General features: G+C 38.1%; 2 protein-coding genes across 3 annotated transcripts in view; one reads left to right on the top strand and one right to left on the bottom strand.

Annotated features, from left to right (window-relative positions):
- Positions 1-3,777, top strand: part of cds1 (CDP-diacylglycerol synthase (phosphatidate cytidylyltransferase) 1) — a 32,722-nt gene extending 28,945 nt beyond the window's left edge. Inside the window, exon 13 of the mRNA XM_077231316.1 lies at positions 1,615-3,777. Coding sequence (XP_077087431.1) covers positions 1,615-1,750 — 136 coding nt within the window. The 3' untranslated portion in view covers positions 1,751-3,777. The remainder of the gene's footprint in view (positions 1-1,614) is intronic.
- On the bottom strand, positions 3,773-11,297 carry tmem175 (transmembrane protein 175). 2 transcript variants are annotated; one of them, XR_013204138.1, is made up of 11 exons: positions 10,696-11,296; positions 10,450-10,488; positions 9,128-9,225; positions 8,976-9,027; positions 8,818-8,853; positions 8,569-8,652; positions 8,276-8,440; positions 8,002-8,083; positions 7,125-7,260; positions 5,023-6,203; positions 3,773-4,479 (listed from the first exon to the last, which is right to left on the bottom strand). XR_013204138.1 is itself a non-coding variant. In XM_077231315.1 (10 exons), the coding sequence occupies exons 1-10, from the start codon at positions 10,894-10,896 to the stop codon at positions 5,534-5,536; spliced, it is 1,563 nt and encodes a 520-aa protein (XP_077087430.1). In that variant the 5' UTR covers positions 10,897-11,297; the 3' UTR covers positions 3,773-5,533. The 2 variants fall into 2 exon arrangements, 1 of the variants encoding a protein (XP_077087430.1); XM_077231315.1 differs by having other exon boundaries at positions 3,773-6,203; positions 10,696-11,297.
- Between the last annotated feature and the right edge of the window lie 14,153 nt (positions 11,298-25,450).

Raw genomic sequence — 25,450 nt, 5'->3', positions numbered from 1 at the left:
AAACTGTACAGCTTCTTAGTTTTGTATATTTTGCAAAAATATTTACTATTTTATTAAATTATCTACTTTATTACATATTTATTGATTTTTAATGTTTTTTTATTAAGTTCTGCTTTTTATTACACCATTAATTCACACTGTGGGACGGTGAAATCTTGGAGCAGGTCACATATATACCAAGTTCTGTCATGAAACTCTAGATGGGTCCAGGCTGATGGGTCCTTAATGCAAACTGATGCCATGACATTAACATCGTTTACTACTTAGCACAAGCTGATTGGTTCCTGTCGCATCTGCAGCTAGACTTGCTGCTCAACATTTAAAGGGGTCCTATTATGCCCTTTTATTAAGTCTTAATTTTGTTTTTGGGGTGTACTAGAATGTTTTCATGCTCGATTGTACAGAAAACGCATTATTTTAAACATTTTACATTATTAGAGCACGAGCCGTCTAGGTCCTGTTTCGATGAAGACCCTGCTTCTGAAATATGAAATGGGCTGTGATTGGTTAGCTGGCCCAGTGTGTTGTGATTGGCAGCGCTTAACGCGTGTTCTGGAAATTCTCCCGCCCCTCCATAACTGCGAGTTCTGCTCTAGTGTAAATATTAAGGATGGCGTCACTCAATTTCAAACCAATTCGAGCTCGATTCAGACCCTGACAATGTTAACGAACAAGAGGATCATGCAGAACGGATTTCATGTACAGACTTTGCAAGCATGGATTTCACAGGACATTTCAGAGTAGTTTTTTGTCATTTTTATACCTTATAGATACAATGTTATCCACCATTTAATTGTGATATTTGTCGGAAAACTAAGGTAATACAAACAGTAATTGGTAACAAAATCATGGTTCATTTTCCTGAGGAGCGGTGAACCGTCTTACAGGAGGGAGAGCTTACAAAACCTACAGAAATAAGCTGTTCTCCATAAAATGTGCAGCTAAATGTTGGGGTTACATTACAATGTTCAGGAACAGTGTTTAAAATACATTTTAACTACTCTTAAGTGTGTCCGCCAAACAAAGGGGTTTTGGAACCGGGGTGAGAAAAAAAGCGTCTCTTCGACATAGCAGCAACACTCTTCAGCCCTGTCTCAAACTGCACCCTAAGCACTCGCGGTCTTCCTACAAGTCCACACTTTCATGACGTAACGCCACTATGACTTTCAGGAAGAAGTCTGCTGCGGAGCCCCCATCAGTTCGGGCTCGGCAAAAGTGCGCATCGAGGGTGCATATCGACCCCAAAGGGGGGCGCTCGCGAGCACCCTTCTGAAACCTAAAATGACAAATGGGACACACTACGGTCTCAGGGACTTAACGGACACGTGCACGCAGCAGCCATTGTAAGTCCACAAGACCGAAAGTGCCAATGAAGTGTGCCATTTGGGACAGGGCCTAAATTTTAGGGACAGATTTTCCATGCTAAAAATCTTCTGAAAGTTGATGATAAAAATATCTGTCATTTTTTTTTAAAGAAGCCTAAATGTAGATGTTTTCACTTCTAATATTTCGCAAAAGTAACTCTGTTGTTTAGCATTTTGATTTAGATATCAGCACTGAAATGTAATGAAGCATGTTTGAATCTGTTTTGATGGTCGTTGTTCTCTTGCCCAGGGGGCCGAACCCCAGTAAGGTCTTACAGCAGTTGCTCGTCCTGCAACCAGAACAGCAACTCAGCATCTTCAACACGCTGCGCAATCACTTGCGAGAAAGGGGCATGCTGCCCCCTGCTGTGAAGGAAGCCCAATGACGGACAACTCCACCACAGCAGACAAAAACAGTTCATGTCCTGTTGAACTCTGCAAACATTCACTCATGGCTGTGATCACAAAAGCACACTCCCAACCGACCGCAGGAGCTCTCGTACAATAAGAGAGTGTGACGTCTGCTGCAAACCAAACTTACACTATTAACCCATTACAGACTTAACCACAAGAGGGCGACACGGTTCTCTTAACTAGTCACTGTTTGGGAAATCCATATCAGAGGTCTTCCAATCAACAACAAACATGCAAAACAAAAGATCCAAGCACATGGTAAGTGAATGTATAGCACTACAAGAAAGGCGCTTCAGCGGAGTGACATCATTGTTATGATTTTGATAGTGGCTGTGGCCTAATATATGAGTGTATGATTTGCTTTGCGAATGCAATAACTCATGGTGGTGACTTTAGGTAAGATGCCATTATTCTCATAGTTAACATTTAAATGAGCTTGATTTATAACAGGGGTCCTAAACTTAAAGCATTGGAAAACAGTGAGTCTAAACCCGAAGCATGTCCGTAAGTCCTACTGTTACTGCTTTTTCCATTCCACATTACTGAGCGTGTTTGTGTGAGTGCTAGAGTAACTCACTTGTGTGTGTACATATCATATGTATTATTGTACATGTATATGATATATTAGATCAAATATAGTGAGAGATTATACATTTATTACAATAATATATAAGGCTTAACATATTCTATATTATAGTAAGTTATGAAAATGATATGCAAGAAGACCTCGACTTGTCTTCCAATCCAGCATGGCTAAACTTCTCTATGGGTGGAGAATAACTTGAACGGGTTGTTTTTGGGGGAGAAACAGCCTTTTTGAGAAGGTGATCTGCTGTTCCCCTACGTGACCATTCGTTTTAGTTGCACTGTATCTACACGAGTCGAAAGATTCACTTTGAACTGTTTTCAATTAGCTTTTCAGGTTTTAATAACAAAAAGCACTGGTGCTTTTTTGAGCAGATATCCAATATTTGAAAAACATTTTTTAAATGTGCTTAAATTTACAGAAAATGGTAAGTTGATGTTTTATGTGCTTTTTGTTTTTACAATATCTTCCCTGCAATATTGTTTTTAGCTGCTCTGAATTTTCATGTTAATTTAATTGTCAAATCTTTCAGAATACTTTACCAAACAAATGTGTACCAAAGCACTGTAAATTATGCTGTGAACCCCCATCCCCCATATCACACAATGATTAACATTTGTCAAATACTACAACGTTACAAGAGAAAACAGTAAACTCCTGTAACAATTAATAAACCAACTGAATAAATTGGGTATTTATAGTAGTTAAAGGCACTTAAATGAGCAAGATTAACATTACTCTTGGTTATTTTAACTTTTATCAGGCTTTAAGTTAAAAATTCAGATCCAACAAGATGATTTGTAAAAAACTTTTGCCCTAATTGCACTTAAGGGGCTCAGTAGTGTAGTTCTGGACCAGTTGTGTGTATTGTAAATCCCCCCAAATAAATATATATATATATATAATTATTATGACTATGATTATGACCCCTTACCTTATTCATTCCTGTCTGTAATAGGTTTACATGTTTCTTTTGTTCACATCTGCTGTCCTGTAGACATTTTGAAGTCATGTGAGAATGTTGTGTTTATAGAAATATGAATCCGATCAGACCAAACAGAAAAGGTGGCTATAGCTTATTTTGTGGACGTCACAATTGTATTACAATTTTAGTTTTTGAGAGATGCTGTACAATTTAAGTTATCATGTTATCAATATATGATATTGTGCAGAAAATGGGTTTTAAATTACTTTCACGGTTTGTGTTATTCATTGTTTTAAAAAATGGGAACCTTTATACATGTCTGTTTGATTTTCAGATTTTTTTAAAATGTAAATCTAAATTTTCGGTAGTAGTTATTTACCAGAAGACAAAGTAACAAATAATGGGCAATACTGGGAAAAAGTAAGAATTATTATTATTATTATTATTGCAATGTTACACTCGGTGAATAAACTTAACTTTTGACCTTCTCTCACTGTTGTCACATTTATTACATGATTTCTGTTTTCCACCACAAGTACAGTTTTTCTGCAAGCAGCAATTGAGTATTTATTCTCAAAATTGTATCTTTCTTTGTTGTTAAACGGTAACATTTTGAACTGATAGCAAATTTCCAAAACCAAAGCAGACTGTTAATGTGAAGAAAAGTAAAATAATCAACAACCAATTGAAATAGCAGTTGAAATGTTGGACAAGTGCATTTTACATATAACATCTTGCAGTCAGTATGGTAATAACATTTAGATGAAATACAAACCAAAAGTAATCTCAAACACCACAAACAAACAAAAAACATCTTATAATGGCTTATACATATAGATTTTCATGATCTTTACCCGTTCCATTAAGATCAGACTGTAAAGTGCAACGGTCGGTGACTTCATTATTTAATCTAAGGTGCATCACTGGTTTCATTGCCACACAAAATATACAGAAGATTTTTTTTTAGATCATTACAAAACATTGACAGAGCATTCACCTCAACCTAATGCATGATGTTTATGCAGCTGTATGAATGATTTCTGCCACCAGAACCAGCCGAGACCTGAAGGTCCATTAGAATAGGAAGCCACCTTTAAACCGCAAAAGCAAAAAAAACAACAACACAAATCTACTCTTCTCCCAACTCCAGCTCTTTATATATGATCATATATAAGGGGCATTCGGCAACTCTAGCTATTTCTTCGCTGATTTTCACTTTTGTTGTCGCATGTTTTCTCAACGAGCTCCCCCTACAGCTGTGGGGCGTATATTTCCCAACAATATCGTAAAAAAACTAACTTGCGGCCCCTCCTCCCCCTTTCTACCTGACCCCTGCTCATGTGCATTTGTTATTATCGGAGCCGGCCAACTTCAACGTGTGGAGGTATATGTCTACCGAGGTCAGGTAGGTAATACATCATACACATTGAGGGCGGCGTGTGTGTTTATGTCGAATTGCCATAAAGCAGTTTGTGTTTCTCGCTCATTCTCGCTTCTCACGAGACTTCCTATTTCCAATTTACCGGGACGTTAATTCCCATGTTGCAAGGTTGGTTTTCCGCCTAGGAACGTTTGGGGGGAGCGGGGAAAGCCACCATTCTCACCAGAACAGGTTGTGTTCTGAGGCTCAGGATGCAGGTGAGGAAGAAGGTCCCGAGCGCAACGCAATTATCCAAATGATTTCTAAACGGTTGTATTAAGCTGAAATAGTTGCCGAATGCCCCTGCAATTGCAAGAAGTTAAGTACAAAAGTCAAAATAATACACAAATAAAAAATTAAATAGAAATTCTAAAACCAACCTAACTTATCCTGGTCTTAAAAACACTATAGTTCTTTTAGTAGAACTGAAAACCTTTTAGTAGAAGTGAAAACCTTTAGGTAACTTAATTCACATTAAAATATGAACAAAAAAAAAAAGACAATGTTTTAGCATGCTAATAAAAACTATAAGATGCTGAAAAACTTTAGTGCATTTCTGTAAGGAGAAAAAAAAAAAACCTCTTCCGCCCTCCGCAGACCACTGCTATGACACTGAAGACTCATTGTGATGAAGACCAAGCGCTTATCGCATTACATCAATCACTTCCACTGTCTATTACACTAAATAACTGGAGAGATCAGACCCATACGGATGCCTTCTACAGTACAGTTGCAGCATTAATTATAAACAATGGCGCTGGAAAGCCAGCCTAACCTTGATCTTAGGTCAAACATCGAGGCGTTTTCTTCTTTTCCGTTCACTGTTAAGTCAATACATCAGTAATAGGCAACCGTAAGTCCTCTTCCTCTACTGGAACGCTGTCCAAATCATTCCGTGCAGAACAGAAGAGCCACCTGAGAAGCGCCAGCGCCACACGGACCAGAAGCCTCAGTAACAGAAAAGCGAACGGCACACCTATCTCCATCATGTGAAAGATGGGCGCGCTGAAGCGGCTCAGGATGCAGGTGAGGAAGAAGGTCCCAAGCGCAACGCAGGGGTAGAGCGAGAGCTTGGCCAGCATAAAGGTGTGGTCTTGACCGCCGTAGCGCACGTACGGGTGCAACGTCTCACGCTCCGTGAAAAGCGCCACCACCCACATCGCTAGCTGGAACAGACCTGCGAAGAAGATGATGACGCAGCTGATCTGCACGGCCTCAAGCTCATTGCGGGAGCCTCTGGGAAACTCGTGCGTGAGCTGGTAGGCGAGGGGCAGGCCACCCACAAAGGCCAGGGAGAACGTGTTGAAGAGGCCCATGAGGCGCGTGGCCTTGGTCACATGCAGGAAGAGAGAGTGATGAACGAACCAAAGCAGCCCGACGGTGACGTAGGAACCGAAGTAGGCCAGGTACTCAGGGCCGTACTCCTGAAGCGCAGCAATGAGGCTGTTGTTAAACTGCTTCTTCACCACAGACGGATCAGGCACGTTGTCTTCACTGTGTAAATAGAAAGTTTATTAAGCTCTCAAATCTACTCAGATATCAAAGGGATAATTCACCCAATAATTAAAATTCTGTCATTAATTCCTCACCCTCATGTCATTCCAAACCCGTAAGACTTTCGTTCATCTTCAGAACACAAATGAAGATTTTTTTTGATGAAATCTGAGAGATTTTTGTCCTTCCATTGACAGCTACAAAACTACCACTTTGACACTTCAAAAAGTTCATTAAGAGATTGAAAACTAATCCAGATGAATTGAGCGGTTTAGTTAGTCCAAATTTTCTGAAGAGCCCCGATTGCTTTTATATCATGAACAGATTGAATTTAGGCTTTTATTAACATCTAAAAATCCATCAAACTCAAAGATCAGTTGTGGTAAACCGACGGATGTGTGAGAACCAATGAGGTTAATTATCGTGTTACGCAGCACGCTTGAGCTTCTGCAAGAGATTTGCAGGTTCCGCCGAGCTTCTGTTTATGTTCACTGATCAATGTTTATGTGAATAAAAGCTTAAATTCAGTCTGCTCATAGAGTGATTGTGTCTCTTCAGAAAATTTGGACTAAACCGCTCAATTCAAATGGATTAGTTTTATGATCTCTTTACGAACTTTTTGAAGCGTCTAAGTGCCAATTGCGTAGCCGCCAATGGAAGGACATAAATCTCTCAATTTCATTAAAAATATCTTCATTTGTGTTCCAAAGATAAACAAATGTCTTGTGGGTTTGGAACGACAGGAGAGTAATTAATGACAGACTTATGTTTTTTTGTGAACTATGCCTTTAACAAAACTTTGTGCCAACTTTGATGCTGTTACAAAACTAGTAGCCTGTCCAATAGAGCAATGACAAAGCCAATGCTGCTGACTACGTCGTAAACTGTCATGTTACCTTTGGAGGATAGTAAAATACAAACCAAATGTCTAAGATGAGCAGTGTGGCTACGATTGCATACACCCCATCGCTGAACGCCTCCACTCGCTCTTTACTCAAAGGTTCACCGGGCTGATATGTGTAGAAGAGCATTGAATCTGGACTGTCTTCCACCTGACCTGAGTTTATAGAAAACATGATATAATGCAGATTACAATTACATAACCTTTCAAAAGTTTGGGAGATTAAAAAAGATTTTTTTTAAAAAGAAAGAAGAAATTAATCATTTTATTTAGGATGCATTATATATTGAGCAAATGTGACAGTAGACATTTATAATGTTACAAAAGATTGTATTTAAAATAAATGCTATTCTTTTGAACTTTGTTTATCAAAGTATCCTGAAAAAATGCATCATGGTTCCCACATAAATATTAAGCAGCACAACTGTTTTTAACATTGATGATAATAATAAAAACTGCTTTGAGCAGCAAATCAGATCATATTAGACTGATTTCTAAAGAATCATGTGACACTGAAGACTGAAGTAATGATTCTGAAAATTCAGCTTTACAGTCACAGGAATAAAATACATTTTAAAATATATAAAAATATATATATTAACATAGAAAAAAGTTACTTTAAATTGCAATAATATTTCACAATAATACTGTTTTTACTGTCTTTTTTAAATGAATGCAGCCTTGGTGAGAATTAGAGACTTGTAGTAAAGGAACTTAAATGAACAAAATTAACATTACTCTTGGTTATCGTAACTTTTTTTCAGGCTATTTTCTTTCAGAAAACACTGAACCAACCCCAAACATTTGAATAGTAGTGTATGTAGTAAAACAATGACAACAAAACACCTATCCATTGTAAGAATAAGAGAGTGAAGTGTTGTGACATTTTGATCTCACCACCAATGGTTTTATTCCGGATCCATTTTAAACACTCAGAGATGTAGGGCAGGAATATGACAATAGCCAAAATGACGTAGGACTGCCAAGGGAAAAATATATAAATAAAAATTAATTCAACTGTTTATATATATGTTTATATAACTATTTATGTATATATAAATTGTTATAAGGTAAAAAAGGTAACTTATAAAAATTATATATATTACATATTATTATATATATTATCTTATATATGTATCTATATATATTATATATAGATACATTTACGTACCAGTTGGAAGAAAATAACTGAAAAAATGCTGGCAAACAGGCACATGATAGGAACCTTCATGATGACTTTGAGGATGTGCTGCTTGTAATAAGCCTGATTTTCAGACATTTGGATCTGGTCATTGAGGAGGAAAGGACGGCTGAATCCATACAAGACAATCAAGCACTGTAGACGGAGACACACACAAAAACATATGACAGTAAAAACCAAACAGTGTTCAAAATAATGGAGATGGCGTCATCTCAAAGAATCTTATGCTGGTAATGTTGTTCAGCACATGCACACATTCTCACCTGAATTAAACCGATCACCATGACACAAGCACAGAAGAGGAGGATGCCAAGAATATAATTAGGGAACATTGCCATGAGAGAGAACTATGAGAAGATAATGAATAAAGAAAACATTCAAAAACAATCATGAACAGGCAGAGACATCCCTTTATTTCCCTTAAAAAATATAAAAGGAGGCAAAAGGGAGGTACAATGTCATCAAATTGTGCTGAACTAAGAAATCTTTCAAACATAAGTGGTATGACTCACTGTGTATGGTAGAAAGGTTATAAGCATCATACATGCCTGAAATAGAATAGAAATGAGATGTTAAAAAGTCATTAAACTCTTTCAAAATTAATATTCAGCTACGTTACATTATACGTTACATTTATAAGTTTAGGCAATACTTTTTTTAGTGTTCTCACCAGGTTAAGCAGCGCAAGTGTGTCATCAATGCGTTCAATGACTTGAAACAACCTGAAGACAAATACCTAAATGAAATATCTATGCAAATGAATAAAATTAGCAGTTACATGAAGTTATTACTTGATAGACTGTAGCGCTTGAATGCTCTCACCGGATATGTGCAGCCCAAGCAACAGTGACAATCAAAAAAGTCATCAAGTAGACAGCAACCTTGGTGGTGAGCAAAGCCTGAATACTCTGTTTCAATTCCTGAATATAGAGCGATCATATCAGTTAGGAGATAAACATACAACAAATTGTTTTTCATTTGTATTTTGTCTTAAAGGGATACTCCACCAGTTTTTCTTATTAAACTATGTTATTCCCTTAACTAAGACGAGTTGATGCATACCTCTCTCGTCTCAGTGCGTGCACTATATCGCTCTGTATTGCCGCAAAACTATGTTAGCACTTAGCTTAGCCCATGCATTAAATATGGGCCAAGCAGAGAAGCGACCAAACACTTCCACGTTTTCCCTATGTAAACACAGTTACTCGAGTAGTGTAACTTGACCTGGGCTGGTGACACAAAATAAACCGTTGCGCTTTTCTAAGCGTTTAAAATTGATGACTATATTGTATGGCGGAATACCATAACAAGTGCTTTTGAGCACTTCGACTTGGCGCAATAATATCTTCACTCGTGAAAAGTCCTCTTACCGGCTCCCGCTTCCTCTCCCTCTGACATTTCCGTCAATACAACGAGAGGAAGCGGGAGCCGGTAAGAGGACTTTTCACGAGTGAAGATATTATTAAAGTCCTCTTACCGGCTCCCGCTTCCTCTCCCTCTGACATTTCCGTCAATACAACGAGAGGAAGCGGGAGCCGGTAAGAGGACTTTTCACGAGTGAAGATATTATTGCGCCAAGTCGAAGTGCTCAAAAGCACTTGTTATGGTATTCCGCCATACAATATAGTCATCAATTTTAAACGCTTAGAAAAGCGCAACGGTTTATTTTGTGTCACCAGCCCAGGTCAAGTTACACTACTCGAGTAACTGTGTTTACATAGGGAAAACGTGGAAGTGTTTGGTCGCTTCTCTGCTTGGCCCATATTTAATGCATGGGCTAAGCTAAGTGCTAACATAGTTTTGCGGCAATACAGAGCGATATAGTGCACGCACTGAGACGAGAGAGGTATGTATCAACTCTTCTTAATTAAGGGAATAACATAGTTTAATAAGAAAAACTGGTGGAGTATCCCTTTAAAGGAACAGCTCACCCTAAAATGATGTATACACCCTCATGTAGATCTAAACCCATTTGACTTTCTTTCTTCTTTTGAACATACATGTACAAGACAACATATTGTTCCACAAAATAAAGAAAGTCATAAGTATTAGATCAACATGAGGGTTTGTAAATGATAACTAAATGTTCATTTTTGGGGGGGTTATCTGTCACTTGAAGGCTATATTATAACATGTTGTTTTACCTCATTATCCTGAAATTTAGTATGTGCAACAGGCAGTATCTGTGAATACAAAAATTCATGACACGTTTAGGGCGTTTTTCCATGCATATGTTTTATAAACCAATGATTTTAAGGGATCCAAGAGAACAGGCGAGTTACAGACAATGTCAGCGGTTTGTCATAATACGATCTAAATGTGCATTGAAGTCATTAAATTCAAGTCCCATCTTTTTTGTCCACAGCAGGCTCTCTGTGAGTTCCCCTCACCATGACAGTGGCGATGATGGAGATGAGCGCATCACTGTAGGCGAGCAGGCGGTGTGAGGACTGCGTGCTGCTGTGTCCCTCCTTCTCCGACGACGACAAGCTCTCCATAAAGGAATTCGAGTGATTCCTCGGTTTCAGTCTCTTCTCCATTTCCTCGTCATCGTGGTGCTCGATTATTTCGCTTTCATCATTTTCTCCCATGACCGCGGCGGTGTGTGGTGTCACTGGACGGTGCAGGCATGAAGCCACAGTACATTTGTTTGCAAACACCGATGATTCGATATCAGCTGACCGGAAGTTAGCGATGTCTGTTTCGTGAGCGAATCGTTCGAGTCGGATCTTTTTAATGAATCCATTGAACCTGTTCACAAATCCGGACTGAACATTTCGTTGGTTTATTTGTATAGGACGGTCTGATGCTTCCGACAATCATATCTATGTCCCGATTATCTTGCTGGTTCTACAGATTATTTTATCAGATTTTCCCTTGGTGGTCGGAGCCGCTCCGATCGCGAATCGTAAATATTCAACATGTTGAATATTTACGAACAGAGATCCTGATGTGTGTGGGAGAAACCCTAGGACAAACGCGCGCACGCTCGGGAGATTATCACGTGAAACGAAACAATATCCAATCAGAAAGCGAGATGATGGAAGTCGGAAGCATAACAAACGCAGTCATGGCAGCACAAAGTGAAATTGACGTGGTCAGCAGAGATGGAGGATTTGCTTGTTGATTTGTGGCTACAGCACGAATATTTGTACAACGTGTCGTATAAAACCTAAGTTACCATAATAGACTGGACAAGGAGTTGGTCAGAAATAGCTTCTGCAATGTTATTACCAGGTAGCTAACCAAATAGCAACAGATTAAGTTAGATTTTGTGTGTGCGTATGTGAGTGATTGTGTACTGGTTTGTCCTACATTATGAGGACCCATGTTTATTCAAATGTAAAAGTGCTTAAAGTGTTCTGTGTTGAATAGGTTGGGGATAGAAAATGTAATTAGCTCAGTATAAAAAAACATTCCATATACGGATAGGTAGCAGTACAAGTGATGTGTGTGTTTGAGAGAGAGAGAGTTTTCTTCACGACTTCACCCCACAAACAGTAGCCTGTAGTAGACGCACCCTGCTGTGCGCATTACATTGCATCTTTACATTAAAGGTGCTATTTTTGTTAGGCAAAATACAATTTTTCTAAAATTTTCTTCTTTCACTTTCTCACAAAATGGCTTACCACTCAATATGAATCAACATGTTAAACAATGTTACTATGACACATACTGTCAAAAACTGCATTAGATTTTTATAATAGCCTACTGTAATTTGAGGAAAGGTTAGCCTAGATTAAATTTACATGAAACAGAATGGCAAAGTACCACTAGAGGGAGACAAAACTTTGTTTACTATGATGGCAAAAAGGACTAAGTAAACCGTCCTAGCCAGACCTAATGCTGCCGTCACGTGTTATCGGAAATTTCCTTGTTACTTCCCACTTATGAATCGTGATTACGAGCTCATCGCATTCAATTTTTGACTTGAGAGGGCGTTCATATCGCTTTTTTTAACTAGACACATTTACGATAATTCCGATGGCACGTGAAGGCACGATACACCATACCACAACAGCTAAATAACTGCCAGTTTCCGAATAATTTGCAAGTGTTTGCAGTTTTTATAGATATTTTTTTTTGCAATTCGTCATTAGCTACTATAGAGGCAGCAAAATGTTCCTGCACTTCAAAAATGAATATGACAATGTATATTTTTGCATTGCCACAGATGACAGTAGTGCAAAAATAGAGTGAACTCAAAATCACGAGGCGCATCACGGTAGGACTAAATAATGTTCTTGCAATTCTGATTCTTTGAGAGATAGAACGAAACAGAAGAGAGGAGAGAATCGGTCTGTTTTTATGAGCCGTTTTAGTCCCCGCAAATCAAAATCCCAAACAAAACATTGGGAGGCAGCAACAGAGAAGTGCTTCTTTTGTTTATAATGGAATTTCAATGAAAGTGGCCAATTACAGAATGAAACAGTAACCTAGCAACTAACAGTCAGTCATTCTCATTATCAATTAATTGTAAAACCAAATATCATTATACATGCTCATGCACAAATCATTTGTGTGAGAGAACACACATTTTTTTAAATTTCAAAATAAATCATTACAAATGAGGAGAGTCTGAATAAATTATAAATTATCCATTATATTTTAATTATCCATTAATAATAGATTTGTTCCTTTGAAAACCAATCAATTCCTGAACATATTCCAAAATTATAAGCGTGACCAAAGCAATATTTCCACAAAGACATCCATCCATCTGTCTGACTGTTGTGATGTGAAACTTCATCTCTTTTTAAAATAAAGCTAATCAATTTGCCCTGCATTGTAATTCTCCAATGGCAGCTTATCCATCTGTTCCTCTGAGAATAATTTGCCACCACTCAACAACAAGCTTAATTTTACAAACATTATATATTTTTTTAAATTATTATTCATATTTTCTGTCCCCAAATGTCTGCCTTAATTAAATGTAAAGCCTTTCCTGAGACACCTGTTTTCATTCAAGTATAATGTTTATTCAGTGCAAATTAGTGGCGTATCCAAAATCAGATGCCTTTCTGTGGTTCTGCTTTTTGTTGATATTTAAATAACTTGACAGAGAATGAGGCATTATTTCCTTAAAGCTGTCGCACACAATGTACTTTTACATAAAATTCTGGTAGGCTTTTTTTTCCAGAGCTAAACATTGGGTTCAACTATGTAACTCTGTTAAACTGTTGTTTACACAACACATTAATACCTTTACTGCCATATTTAGCAGCCCATTACGTTGCTTTCTGCTGGCATGTAGTTTCTGTGCTAACTCAACAGAACTGTCCAGCGTTACAGCAGTACAACGCTATAATATTAATGAACACTTTGCTAATCGGTCAGTAAAAGTAGTCAAACTTTGAAGCACAATGATGCTATGTAACATTGGAAACCTTTCTTTATGCCCCAGCAATTCTTTACAACAGTGCAAGTGATGCCGGGATGGTCAATCCTTAAAAATGGATTGTGAAGAGGAGATGAGTTCTGTTCCATTTGAGAAAATGATCAAGTGCAGATTAAAAACAACCTGACAGATGATAGGACAAATCAATGACAGCTCAGAATTACATATCGCATCTTTATAAATTACATTTACAACCTTGTATGGAATTGACAGATTTATTATTTGCTTTCTTTTCTTATTGAATTTTTTTATTTTTTATTTACTATAAAGTTGACTCTTGTAACCTTCTTGTGGACACTTTATTATTTTTAACTTTCCAGTGTGAGTTCAATCTTTTTGACCCATTTTACCAGCAAAAGAATACCTGCTTAATAATTATGCACATCTGAATATGAGGCTTTTTTTTTCACTTCCAGTCCTCGCTAACAATTATATCACTTATAAATGATTATACAAAATTAATAGTGGTTATTAAGATTGATGTGATTTGGAATTGGTCAAATGTGCTTGGAAAAAAAATATCAGAATATCGTCTTGCCTAGCAATTACGCACACATAGTTAAAGCTGCCGTCGGCAACATTTTTTTGATCATATTCAGTGAAATCGACACTATAATCCGACAGAACAACATAAATAAAGTGGTTTTAGAAAAACCCGGGCTTATAACTCCACCTGGAGCGTGTTATTGGCTTTGCAAAAATCCACCGCTCCCGGATCATGGGGTCCAATCAGCACAGGGGGGGTGTGAGATCTGACTGTCAATCACAGGTCGTGCACACACCACCCCTCGCGCACGTTACAATCACATACACACGCCTCAAGTTTGCAATGAAGAGTGATGGCGAAAAAAATATTCCAACTCCTTGTTTAACCTCAAGAGCTAGGAGGTCAAAAACAACACAGGAAAAGAGAACGCCTGCTGAAAAGAAAGAAGTAAAGAAAGAAAGTAACCGTGCCCGTAAATAAACCAGGATCAACATCGGATCAGCATTTGAAAGGTGGAGAGATTTACGTGATTTAATTGGGTTCAAGCTGGATGCAGAGCTTGCAACATTTCTTCTCGACAGGTAATTGTGCTTTATCAACCAGTTACTTTATTTCTTAGTGTTATGTTAGTAATCTAAGTATGTTTGCCCAAATGTGTTGGTATGGATAGCTAACGTTAGCACTTGTTGGGCAGGTTCGTTAGCTTTGTTTGCACTGAAATCCGTGTGAATGTAACGTTAGGTGGATAAACATGTCCAGATGAAGTGATAAAGTTCGGCTTTTTGGAAGAATCAATGCTACTCTATCATTCTTACGAGAGTAAGAACAGTAGTAAAGCTACTGTTATTGTATGTGCTATCTGACTAGCTCCAAAAACTCCATGGTGTTGATGGATGCTGATGAGACCGGCGCGTTCACAGAAAATCTGTTGCACAGGCACTGACGAGCACGAACTCGGTGGGAGGGTATTCGTTGATAGTGGGAGAGGGACATGAGAGTTGTAAACCTTCAAAAGTTTGCCTAAGTCCACTCAATCTGCCAGACTTGCCGACTGCAGCTTTAAGTCCTGCTTTTGGTATGGTTTGTGTGAACACAGCTTACAGTATGCCTTGGTTTCAAAGTCAACAGCATCTGAAGAACAGAGTTGAGAGAACAGAATTCACCATTTATTGGTGAATTTTCACTGCATTTGCTATTTAAGTCTGATCTTCTCAATGCCTCAACCAGTGTTGTTATTGTTAACTGAAAAAAAAAAAAGTTTTCCTTAATTTGAATAATGCTGAAATACAAATAAAATAAAAAATATCAGATAGAAAGGCTACAAGGCTGAAGAGCTACTTAAACTGAAGTAAAAAGAAATCAAAGCTTTACTAATAACTTAAACTTTAACTAATACAAATCGCATAAACGCATAACATAATTACTACTAAAATTGAAATGAAAACTGAAATGACAGCCTAAATTATTCTAATGATTTGGCATATCTTATCAATGAGTAGGAAGCCTGACAAACAAATCCACACTACTGCGTTTTAGTTTAGAAACGGAGAATGAAAACGAATACGATCTCCGTCCACACCAGCGTTTTATCTGTGTATTAGTATTGATCTCCGTCCACATTAAAACGACTGAAAACGCGGATCACGTCACCATTCACCTACTGGGCATGCGCGTGCCGGTGTAAACAGGAAATGGATTGACTATTCCTCAGATTTCGCTGAGGTTGATAAGTGCCGATCTGGACATTCAAAAGTTTTCGCACCATTCTTCAGGAACTACAACTTCATTGATAAAATTATCCCACCATGCGCTGGTTCTTCCCGACTTAACTCAAAACTGACGCTCCATGTACGGCTGATACCGCCGCTGCACACGGGAACTGTCACAGATCGCTGGAATAATAGCTTGCCTCCGGCGCATGTAGGCAGTTATAGCATTGTGAAATGCAGAATTTACTTGCACTAACGTAACTGTCTGGTAGTCCACGCTGTTGTTGTGCGTTTTCTTCCATTGTATGACATCCCATCAGAGAGCCGAGCGTAAAAGCCTCTGCGTCATCGTTTCTAAAATCCTCCCTTTTGACCCGTCTACACTAAAACGCCCTCCGGAGATTCAAAACGCAAAACGGGATCGGCAGCGTTTCTAAACTTCTCCGTTTTAGGTCTTCGTTTTTGCCGTTTTAGTGTGGACGGGAGGTGCAAACGTAGCGAAAGGTCTGCGTTTCTAAACTAAAACGTAGGATTGTGGATGGGGCCTAAGTAACCGGTGTACTGAAAACAGGAACTCTGTCGGTGTCTCTTGTCTGTGTTAACTAATGTCAGCCTAACCTGTCCTGTCAAAACAGCAGTTAAAAACTATTTTTGTACACTAAACTAGAACCCACAACCAGGCGTGAGCCAGCATAACAAGCCCAGGTGTTTTGTTCTAATAATAAAGAACATCCAGTGACTGTTTTTGATTTCCTGAACCAAAAAATGAAATTTAGCCCATAATTTACTCACTCTGAAGCCATCCTAGGTGTATTTGACATTCTTCTTTCAGACGAAAAAAAAAATCGGAGTTAAATTAAAGAAACTAGTTATTTTAGTCAATAAAGTTTTAAATATGGATATTTTTCTCACACGAACGCATCGCTTCCTTTCAGAAGACCCTTATTAACCCCCCCAGATCTGTGTCGAGCACTTTAATTATGAATAGATGCGCTTTAATGGACTTTCAAAGTAAAACAGCCATTCATTGTCATTGTCAAGCTTGGAAGAGACATTTTTTTAATATAACTCCAATTGTATCCGTCTGAAAGAAGAATGTCATATGGCTTCAGGGTGAGTAAATCATGGGCTAATTTTCATTTTTAGGTGAACTATCCCTTTAATCCTTCATGAAAGTTAAAGTGAAAATTATTGTAATATCTTCGAGTCATCTTCAATAAGAGTAACAGATTACAGCGACATAATCCCTCCTTGATGACCTGATCCTTATGATGTCTTTGGATGTGTCATTGGATCATTGGATCAGCAGACAGCCCTGTACAGTATCTTTATCTCTGGTTTTTGAGAAAAGGAAATGTGCAGTAATCACTTGACCGAATCAGATTGACCATCAATGGAAGAAAACCTCTCGCTGTCCCCCATCAAATCTCATCCTGCTTTTCTGAGCCAGAGATGGGACAGAAGTAGGTTAGCATCACATCTACTTCCCCTCCTGTTAATCTGTAATTCGTAGAGTGGCTCTTAATTGCTCTTCAATCTTTAGACATCACACAGGAGCAGCTGCAGAGGGAGGGGTTGTGGCGCGCAAATGGTCTTTAAGGAGCACAGGCTGCATTAGCACGCTAGGCAAATCCCTTTCTGAACCCTTTCTGTCTAAGTGAGCAGCGGAGATGGATTAGATGTGACCAGAGAGAGGCCAGCAGTGCAGAAACACAGAGTTAGAAAAGCTAAGGCCATAACAGTGGACCACAGAGGGAGCATGGTCCAATGACACATACTAGGGGAATGTTAGTTTATTTTGTTCAGTAATTTTTTTGTATTTGTCTAATTATAGATTGTTGAGTGACATTAGATATAGCAATCGCATATACCTGTTAAGTAGAATCTATTAACTTAAAACTTTAACTGTTAACCAAGGACTCTATATGGCTCTGACGGTTATGAAGATTAAAACGAAACTATTTAAGGGGTTATCTATAACTGAATGTCTAAGCTACTGTTTACATAATATGATAGATGTCAAGCAATATTTTCACAAAATTTATAACTTTCAGTTTATTCCACACACAAGCCATGGCTTCTGGGGTCATATACACACACTATAGTGTACACATTGTGTATTCCATCCCCTAACCCTAAATCGAACCCTCACGGAAAACTTTCTGCATTTTTACAGTTAGTATGATTTATAAGCTATAAAGGACCAATACATTTCCCCATAAAAAATAAAAAATGTCTGGTATTACTATTTTTGTGGGGACATTTGGGCTCCACAAATGTAGGGTTTACCAGGACCACGCATAAACACACACACACACACACGTTTGTTTTGGTCTTTCTTCTAGACTTGCTGTGGTATTTTGATCCAAACTTCCAATGGATATTTTCTATTCCCTAACCATACCCCGAAGCCTATCCTTCACAGAAACCTTTTTGCAGCTTTACATTTTCAAAAAAGTATAATTTAGCATTTGTATTAATCCATTTCCCTCAGGGCGATCGCTGGCTGGTCCCCAGAATGTAGATGATCTCAGGTTTATTATCCTTGTTGGGCCATTTATTCCCCAAAATGGAGCTTATTCCCCAAAATGGAGCTACATCTGTACACACTTACACGCACACGGTCAGGATTATTGGCACCCTTAGTAAATATGGTCAAAATTTCAAAAATTTGCACAAATCTAACCTTTCATTGAAGTAAAACAATTGAAAATGGCCACAATAAAATAGGCACCCCTGGAAATTCTTAAGAGCAAAATTTCTCTGAATTCCCATTCATATTTACATTTTTAAGATACATATTTTTACATATTACCATGAAATGAGGAAACACAAAGGCCGAATACCCTTAATCATCCATCACAATGAGTAAAACCAAAGAATATAGTTCTGATGTGTTGCAAAATATTGTTGAGCTTCACAAAATATAAAGTGGCTGTAAGAAAATAGCTAAAGCATTGAAAATGTCAATTTTCACCATCAGGGCAATAATGAACAGGAAATCTTATGAATCTGCCTGGAAGAGGACGTGTGTCTATATTGTCTTAATGCACGGTGAGGAGGAACGTTTGAGTGGCCAAAGACTCTTCAAGGATCACAGATGAAGAATTGCAGAGATTAGTTAAGTCTTGGGGTCAGAAATCCTAAAAAATACAAAATATCAAATAACTCTTACATCACCACATGTTGTTTGGGAGGGTTTCAGGAAAAATCCTCCTCGCTCCTCCAAAAACAAACTCTAGCAAATTCAGTTGTCAGACAAGACTGGAACTTTAAACGGCACAGGGTTCTGTGGTCAGATGAAACTAAAAAAATAACTCTTAGGCAGCAAACCCACCAGATGGGTTTGGTCTGGTGCAACCAGGGATAAAAATTACTCCATGTGTACGATTAATATACTGCTGGATCTTTAATGTTGTGGCCCTATTTTTCAGCTGGAGGTCCTGGATATCTTGTTCAGATACATGGTATCATGGATTCTATCAAATACCAACAGATAAAATATCTAAACCTGGCGGCTTCTGCTAGAAATCTTATAATGGGCCATGGTTGGATCTTCTATCTGGACAACAATCCAAAACAAACATCAAAATCAATACAAAAATGTGTCACTTAGCACAAAATGAAGCTTCTGCCATGAATGTCCCAGTCCCCTAAACTGAACCCTATAGAAAATGAGTGAGGTGAACTGAAGAGAAGAAGCACCAACATGAACTTGTGAATCTGAAGGATCTGGAGAGATTCTGTATGGAGGAATGGTCTCTGATCTCTTGTCAGTTGTTCTCCAAACTCATCAGGTATTATAGGAAAAGAAAAAAAGGGGGGCCATTATTGTGGCCAACGTGGACTGGGAAAAAACATCTATTTCATAAAGAGCACCAAATATATATTTTCCATATATATATATATATATATATATATATATATATATATATATATATATATATATATATATATATATATATATTAGCAGAACCAGTATGTAAAAATTGCTGAACTGGGATACCACTGTCTCCAGAAGGTCCTACAGAGTCCTCAAAGCTCTGCTCAGAATGGTTCCAAATAACAGCCATGTAATCACCTGCGACCTGACAAAACTAGCAGAGCTCTTTCTATTTCCCAGTTGTTTGAAGCTGTCAAGGCCTGAAACTTTTAGATCAAGCCAACAAAGAGGTAGAGAGTATGAGAAAAGAAAGGATAATCATTCTCTCCAGGGCTAGTGTACTTTAAATTCTGACTGTTGAGGAGCTGGTGGCAAATAGGAACGCTGTCTTGAATGGGTCAGTAATTCATCATTAATCTGACTCCATCAAAAATTAAACGATGTCTGTAATTTCTGACTGTGCGTTTCACCAATCTATATTTTAATAATATTTCATTTCTTCAATGACAATATAAAGGACAATTATTTAATTTAGCCTACCTAACACCAAATGTATTTAAAATATATTGCATAATTTTTTTTCTCACATTATTAAATGGTTCTTGTTTACACGAAAAAAGTGGGTCCCGTGCAAGGGTATTATTTGGGGGTCCCTGCCATAAAAACGTTGAAAATCCTATGGTATATATTTTCCTCTATTATGACCAATTGTCTGCACCTATATCCATGATTTCCTACATGGCATGCCTTTGAAATTATTCATTAATGCAGTGGAAGGAACATTGCAGATGATGTGGGCTGCGAGTCTCTGAATTATTGAAATAAATTAAGATGCAGCACAGATGTGAAGTGTGCCGTATGCATGTTTGTCTTAGTGTGTGGACTGGGATGTGGGTATTTGGCTACATTAATATTAATAATGTTTTTCCCCTTCTTTCTCACACACAAACACACACCCTGCATCTCAGCTCACTCGTGGCTTATTGGTATGAAAGTGAATATAAAAAAGTGTAGCTGCCAAAATTCATAGATAAAAAAGATCAAAGCCAAAAAATACACATGACAGCTGACAGTGAACACTAACCATCCCAGTGGCTTCCTTTGCCCCTTACATTCAGTCATATTTGTGTGAAAGCTACAAGCTTGTCTTTACTCATTGCCAGACTATGTGCCATCAGCATCTCTATAGCAGTAGTGAATAGAGAACGAGAGCAGCAGGGATGAACTGCCAGTGTGAATTAAAGCTCATTTGTTAATGGACCTGGCCTCACTCTGAGAGCAGCTAGGGGCGATAAATCAGGTGCTGCTGCACTGCAGCTTCATTGCTGCAGTCACCACTGTTTTATGGGTCTATCCCAATGCCAGTTTGGCACACGGCATATCCGCAGTTGTAAGATAGAAAGAGAAAAAGAACTGCCATTGTAAGTGTCGGGCACTTTGCAGCATCATTAAGCATCTCAGCAGGACGTGAGAGAGAGAAAGCCAGAGAAAAGTATGCTTGAGTTTATCTCTATAATCTCCCAGATGACGGGTTTTTACCGTCACATGCAGATGCAGATGCGAAGGCCTTCAAAATTTCCTTTCGTCTTTTTTAACCCTCTTGAAGTCGTCACTGAAGAGATTTTACAGCAGGGGGTCAGTCTGTGTGCTGTGATACATGATATCCTGCACCATACATCTGTGGGACCATATGGAGCATCTTCAGGGCACAACACGGAATCAGTCTAAAACCCCTTTATTAAAATCACTGCACGCTTTGGAGCTTTCGTCTTATCAACTGCCGTCTTATCAACTCTGTGTAAAGAGTACCTGAAAACAATACTTGAGTAAAAGTACAAATACCTTACAGCGAAAGTGACCAATTCCAATACGACTTGAGTCGGAAAGTATGTGGTTTTAACAGAACTTAAGTATTTTACTCTTACTGAATGTTGGCTCAAAGATGCTAGTCCTCAAAGACCAATAAGAGACATGCCAGTGAAAACAAGAAACAGTTGATTTATGAGGAGAGCAATCACATGTTTATTTTCTAAAATGGAAATAAAACTGAACACCACAATATTGCAATAAATCAAGGTGGACTCAACAGCCTTTTAAACATCTACAAACACAAGTGCTCAAAAAGGGCAAAGTTAACCAATATCCTTCAAAAATCCTTCAATGCCCTGTAGATGGCGATATCACTTCTTTTGGTTAGGTGCCATACAAAATGTAATAGGTAATTGCATTACTTATCACAAATTAATTGCAGCAAGGAGTACATATACTTATTCAAAAATGTAGTCAAGTAGAGAGTAAAAGCTGCTATTTAATAGCAACTCAGTAAAACTACAAAGTAGCCAAAAAACATACAGTTACTAATTACATTTATTCAAATACTTTTCACCACAGTCAACTGCAGTGCTTGGAATTCTGGTTGATCATTTCAGTCAAGCAAGCGGTTTAGTCAGTGTGTACATATGTGTTTGTGTAATTAGTCAGCGGCAGCCGGTTGAACAGCAGGCCACCTGCACATGAAAAGCAGAGGCACACCTGTCTCTACTGGGCACGTTCCCTCCAATGAGACCCACTAGAGCAGAGTCAAAACCATGACACTGGAGACCCTGCGGACAGGACACACACTGATGAAAATGAAAGAGAAAGTATTTTGTTGTTTTCTTTATCTGATTCTTTTAGTTTAGTGTGTAGTTAGGGATTCTCAAATGGGGTTCACAAACCATTAGGGGTGCTTCTTATTTGTTATGTGTGCATCCCATGTTCCTTTCCTCACTTCCTTTATCTCGCATCTTAGTTCCACCCCCTTAGGATCAATTTGAGTATTGAGAAGCACCCTATCGGGGTTTGTGAGGGAATTGAAGGGGGACTGTGATTGAAATGCCAATGTTTAAATATAACTAAATAAATATAAAACAAAAAAACTTGAAAATAACGTAAAAATGTGATGAAAATTTCACAAAAAATACATACCAAATACATAAATGCACAAATATGAAATATTGTTTTTAAAAGGTTATATTATTTTAATATTTGTGAATACAACAGTCACTTGCTGTATATTATACAAAAACATCTGACCACAGAAAAGTGCTGTTGACCAATGAGAATTCCAGCAGTATTCCAGAGAGTCATGTAGTGAAGTACTATAACAATACAAATACAACACACAAATTCAAAATCACATTGTTATAGTTGTTCTAAAGAACTGTGTGTTTCTAAGGAACAGTGCGATCTTGGTATTATCACAGTCAATGTCATGAGAAAGCAAAATGCAATATTACCATGGAGACCTCTTTCAGCTGCTTGGATACCAGAGAATTTAAATCTGAGTACATGACACACCACACACTAAAAAATATTCACACATCCACTGAAGTTTCATAAATACACACATCTGTCAAATCCAACATTCATAAAAGTTTTTAGCTTTAGTGTTTAAAGTTTTATTATATAAACATATATATGATTGATAGCTGTTCAGTATAAGACTGACTGGACGTTCTCAAAATGGAGGGCTAATCCCTAAAATGCACTTAGAAGAGAATATAAACCCCTCTTTTGTCATCAGGCCATATATGCCTATCCAAACAACAAAACTGTGGTCATGAAAGGTCACTGTAAACAGATGGGACCCTGTCCATAGGGTGTCAGAGTGAATGAAGGATTAGACGGCATTAGATGCCTGCTGCTGCCAATAAAACAGAAGGGTACAAACTAACTGTAATAGAAATTGTCCTCATGCTAAATGTTAAGTCAATGTTTTTTCAGAGGTGCAGCAGCTTGAGCCTCCGGACACGTGGATCTGGCTTTTTAACAGCAATGGCAAAACACAATTTGCATAAAATGTGCCTAATCACAGACTGCCAGCACTGTCACTGACACACACATTCTTATGACCAGTGGGCAACCATTTGATTAGTGATTCTCAATCACATTTGATAAACATTAAAGTGTGAATTATGATTTCATGCCAGGGACAGACTGAGTGCGAGTCTCTTTATCTTGCTGTTCTGTTGCATTATGTATGTTCACCAGTCCATCAGCCTATTTTAAAAATGCTCTGAACACATTTGGGAGCACATTTGAACTCAGGGTTTTTAGACATTTAGGTCATCTCCAAGACATGAGGAAAGAAGGTCTCCAGAGACCCCAGCCACTCATGAACTGCTCTCGCTGCTTCCATCAGGCATCATGTCCCGCATCAGCAGGCTGTTGAACTACAAATTCAAATGGCATTATGACTGAACACCAATCAACTTCTCAGCACTACACTTACACTACACTGCAATGCTATTTATTATTACCTCATCACAAACATTATTAAGCTAATTACTGAATCTCTTACTCACATCATGCTCCATCTGTATACAGTAACCCTAATATTTATTCAGTCATTGCATTCTACATTGTATTCTCTTAAAGAGAAAGTTCACATTAAAAATGAACCTTCTGCCGCCATTTGCTCACCTTCATGTCATTCTCTATGACTTTTTCTCTTCTGTTTAACACAAAAAGGAGACTATAAATAATGTACTATTTGCCATTTTCCATGCATTCACAATGATTGGGGATTGGAGATTTCAAAACTATCATAAAAGTGAGGCAAAAAATGTCAGAATTATGCTATGATAAAGAGTTGCAATTATCTTTTACATGTTTATTTATACTACAGGGCTGTAGAATGCCTGATTCGGATTGGTTAACGAAAGTTCTAAGGTGTGCAATTATTTTCAGGGAAACGGCTAAAGTAGTTCCAGGCATGTCTTGACCTATTTTTTACAGTCGTTCTTGACGCATTACAGTTCCATATCATTTTGCCAAATGATTTCAGTTAATTCAAAGGTCTTTACAGCCTACAGAACCAAGGATAAAAAAGAACAATACATTTTATTATGTAGCCTATTAGGCTATGCATTTGTATTATGAAAAGCGCATATCTCTTTCTCACGCTCTCTCACTACTCGCGCATTTTCAGCACTGCTCTGATGATTTTATCAGTAAAATAGTTTAGCAAATTAAAAGCTACATGTCGTTTCTCACCAGCGAGGAGCAGATCAACTTCGCTATTACGCTGGTGCACTAGTAGATAAACGTGTCTTATGCTAGACGAACAGACTCAGGTAATTCACACATTCTTAATCTCTCTCTATCTCTTTCTCTAACAACTTTATTAAGTCTGCTATCAGTGGCTCAAGTCTCCGTTACTAGCTTTAAAATAAAGTTTTGGAATTAGCAATGGAGGCTTGGGATGAGATGCGTAAGAAATTAGTCTCACACACAATGGCGTTTTAAGGGCAAAAACCTGACAAACGTCTTGAAATACATCATCTGAACAGTTTTTGAGGTGTGTAGTTAACCGTAGTAGGCCTATAGCCTAAGCGGAATAATTTACTCCGGGCCGTTGAATTGTAGAAAAAGAATGCACACCCAAGGTGTAACAGCCACTGCATTAGACTACCACCTCAGGTGTGCCTTTTCCCCCCCTAATAATTCAGCGGCCCTGAATCAATTAGTCCTTACTTATTCAATGGCAGAAACAATCTTGTGAGGGACATGTTGTCCGGCGCCCTCACGCGAGTAAACATGTCATCAGAGATGAGAAGATATAGGCTATTGCTGCAATTGGGAGGTTATTTTGATTAAAGAATAGGCCTACGACATGCACATAAAT

This window comes from Siphateles boraxobius, unplaced genomic scaffold, assembly GCF_051911475.1.
Source record: "Siphateles boraxobius isolate OS27281-9 unplaced genomic scaffold, OSU_SipBor_1 16, whole genome shotgun sequence".
Lineage (NCBI taxonomy): Eukaryota > Metazoa > Chordata > Actinopteri > Cypriniformes > Leuciscidae > Siphateles > Siphateles boraxobius.
The sequence above is the reverse complement of the archived record's forward strand: the minus strand, read 5'-3'. Positions and strand labels throughout refer to the sequence as shown.

Excerpts from the sequence above, each read along its gene's own strand:
- tmem175 (XM_077231315.1), bottom strand. The coding sequence starts at position 10,896 with ATGGGAGAAAATGATGAAAGCGAAATAATCGAGCACCACGATGACGAG. Across the intron at positions 10,489-10,695 it reads CCATCATCGCCACTGTCATG|ATACTGCCTGTTGCACATAC; the intron begins GTGAGGGGAACT and ends TTGTATTCACAG. Across the intron at positions 8,854-8,975 it reads CACTTGCGCTGCTTAACCTG|GCATGTATGATGCTTATAAC; the intron begins GTGAGAACACTA and ends ATTCTATTTCAG.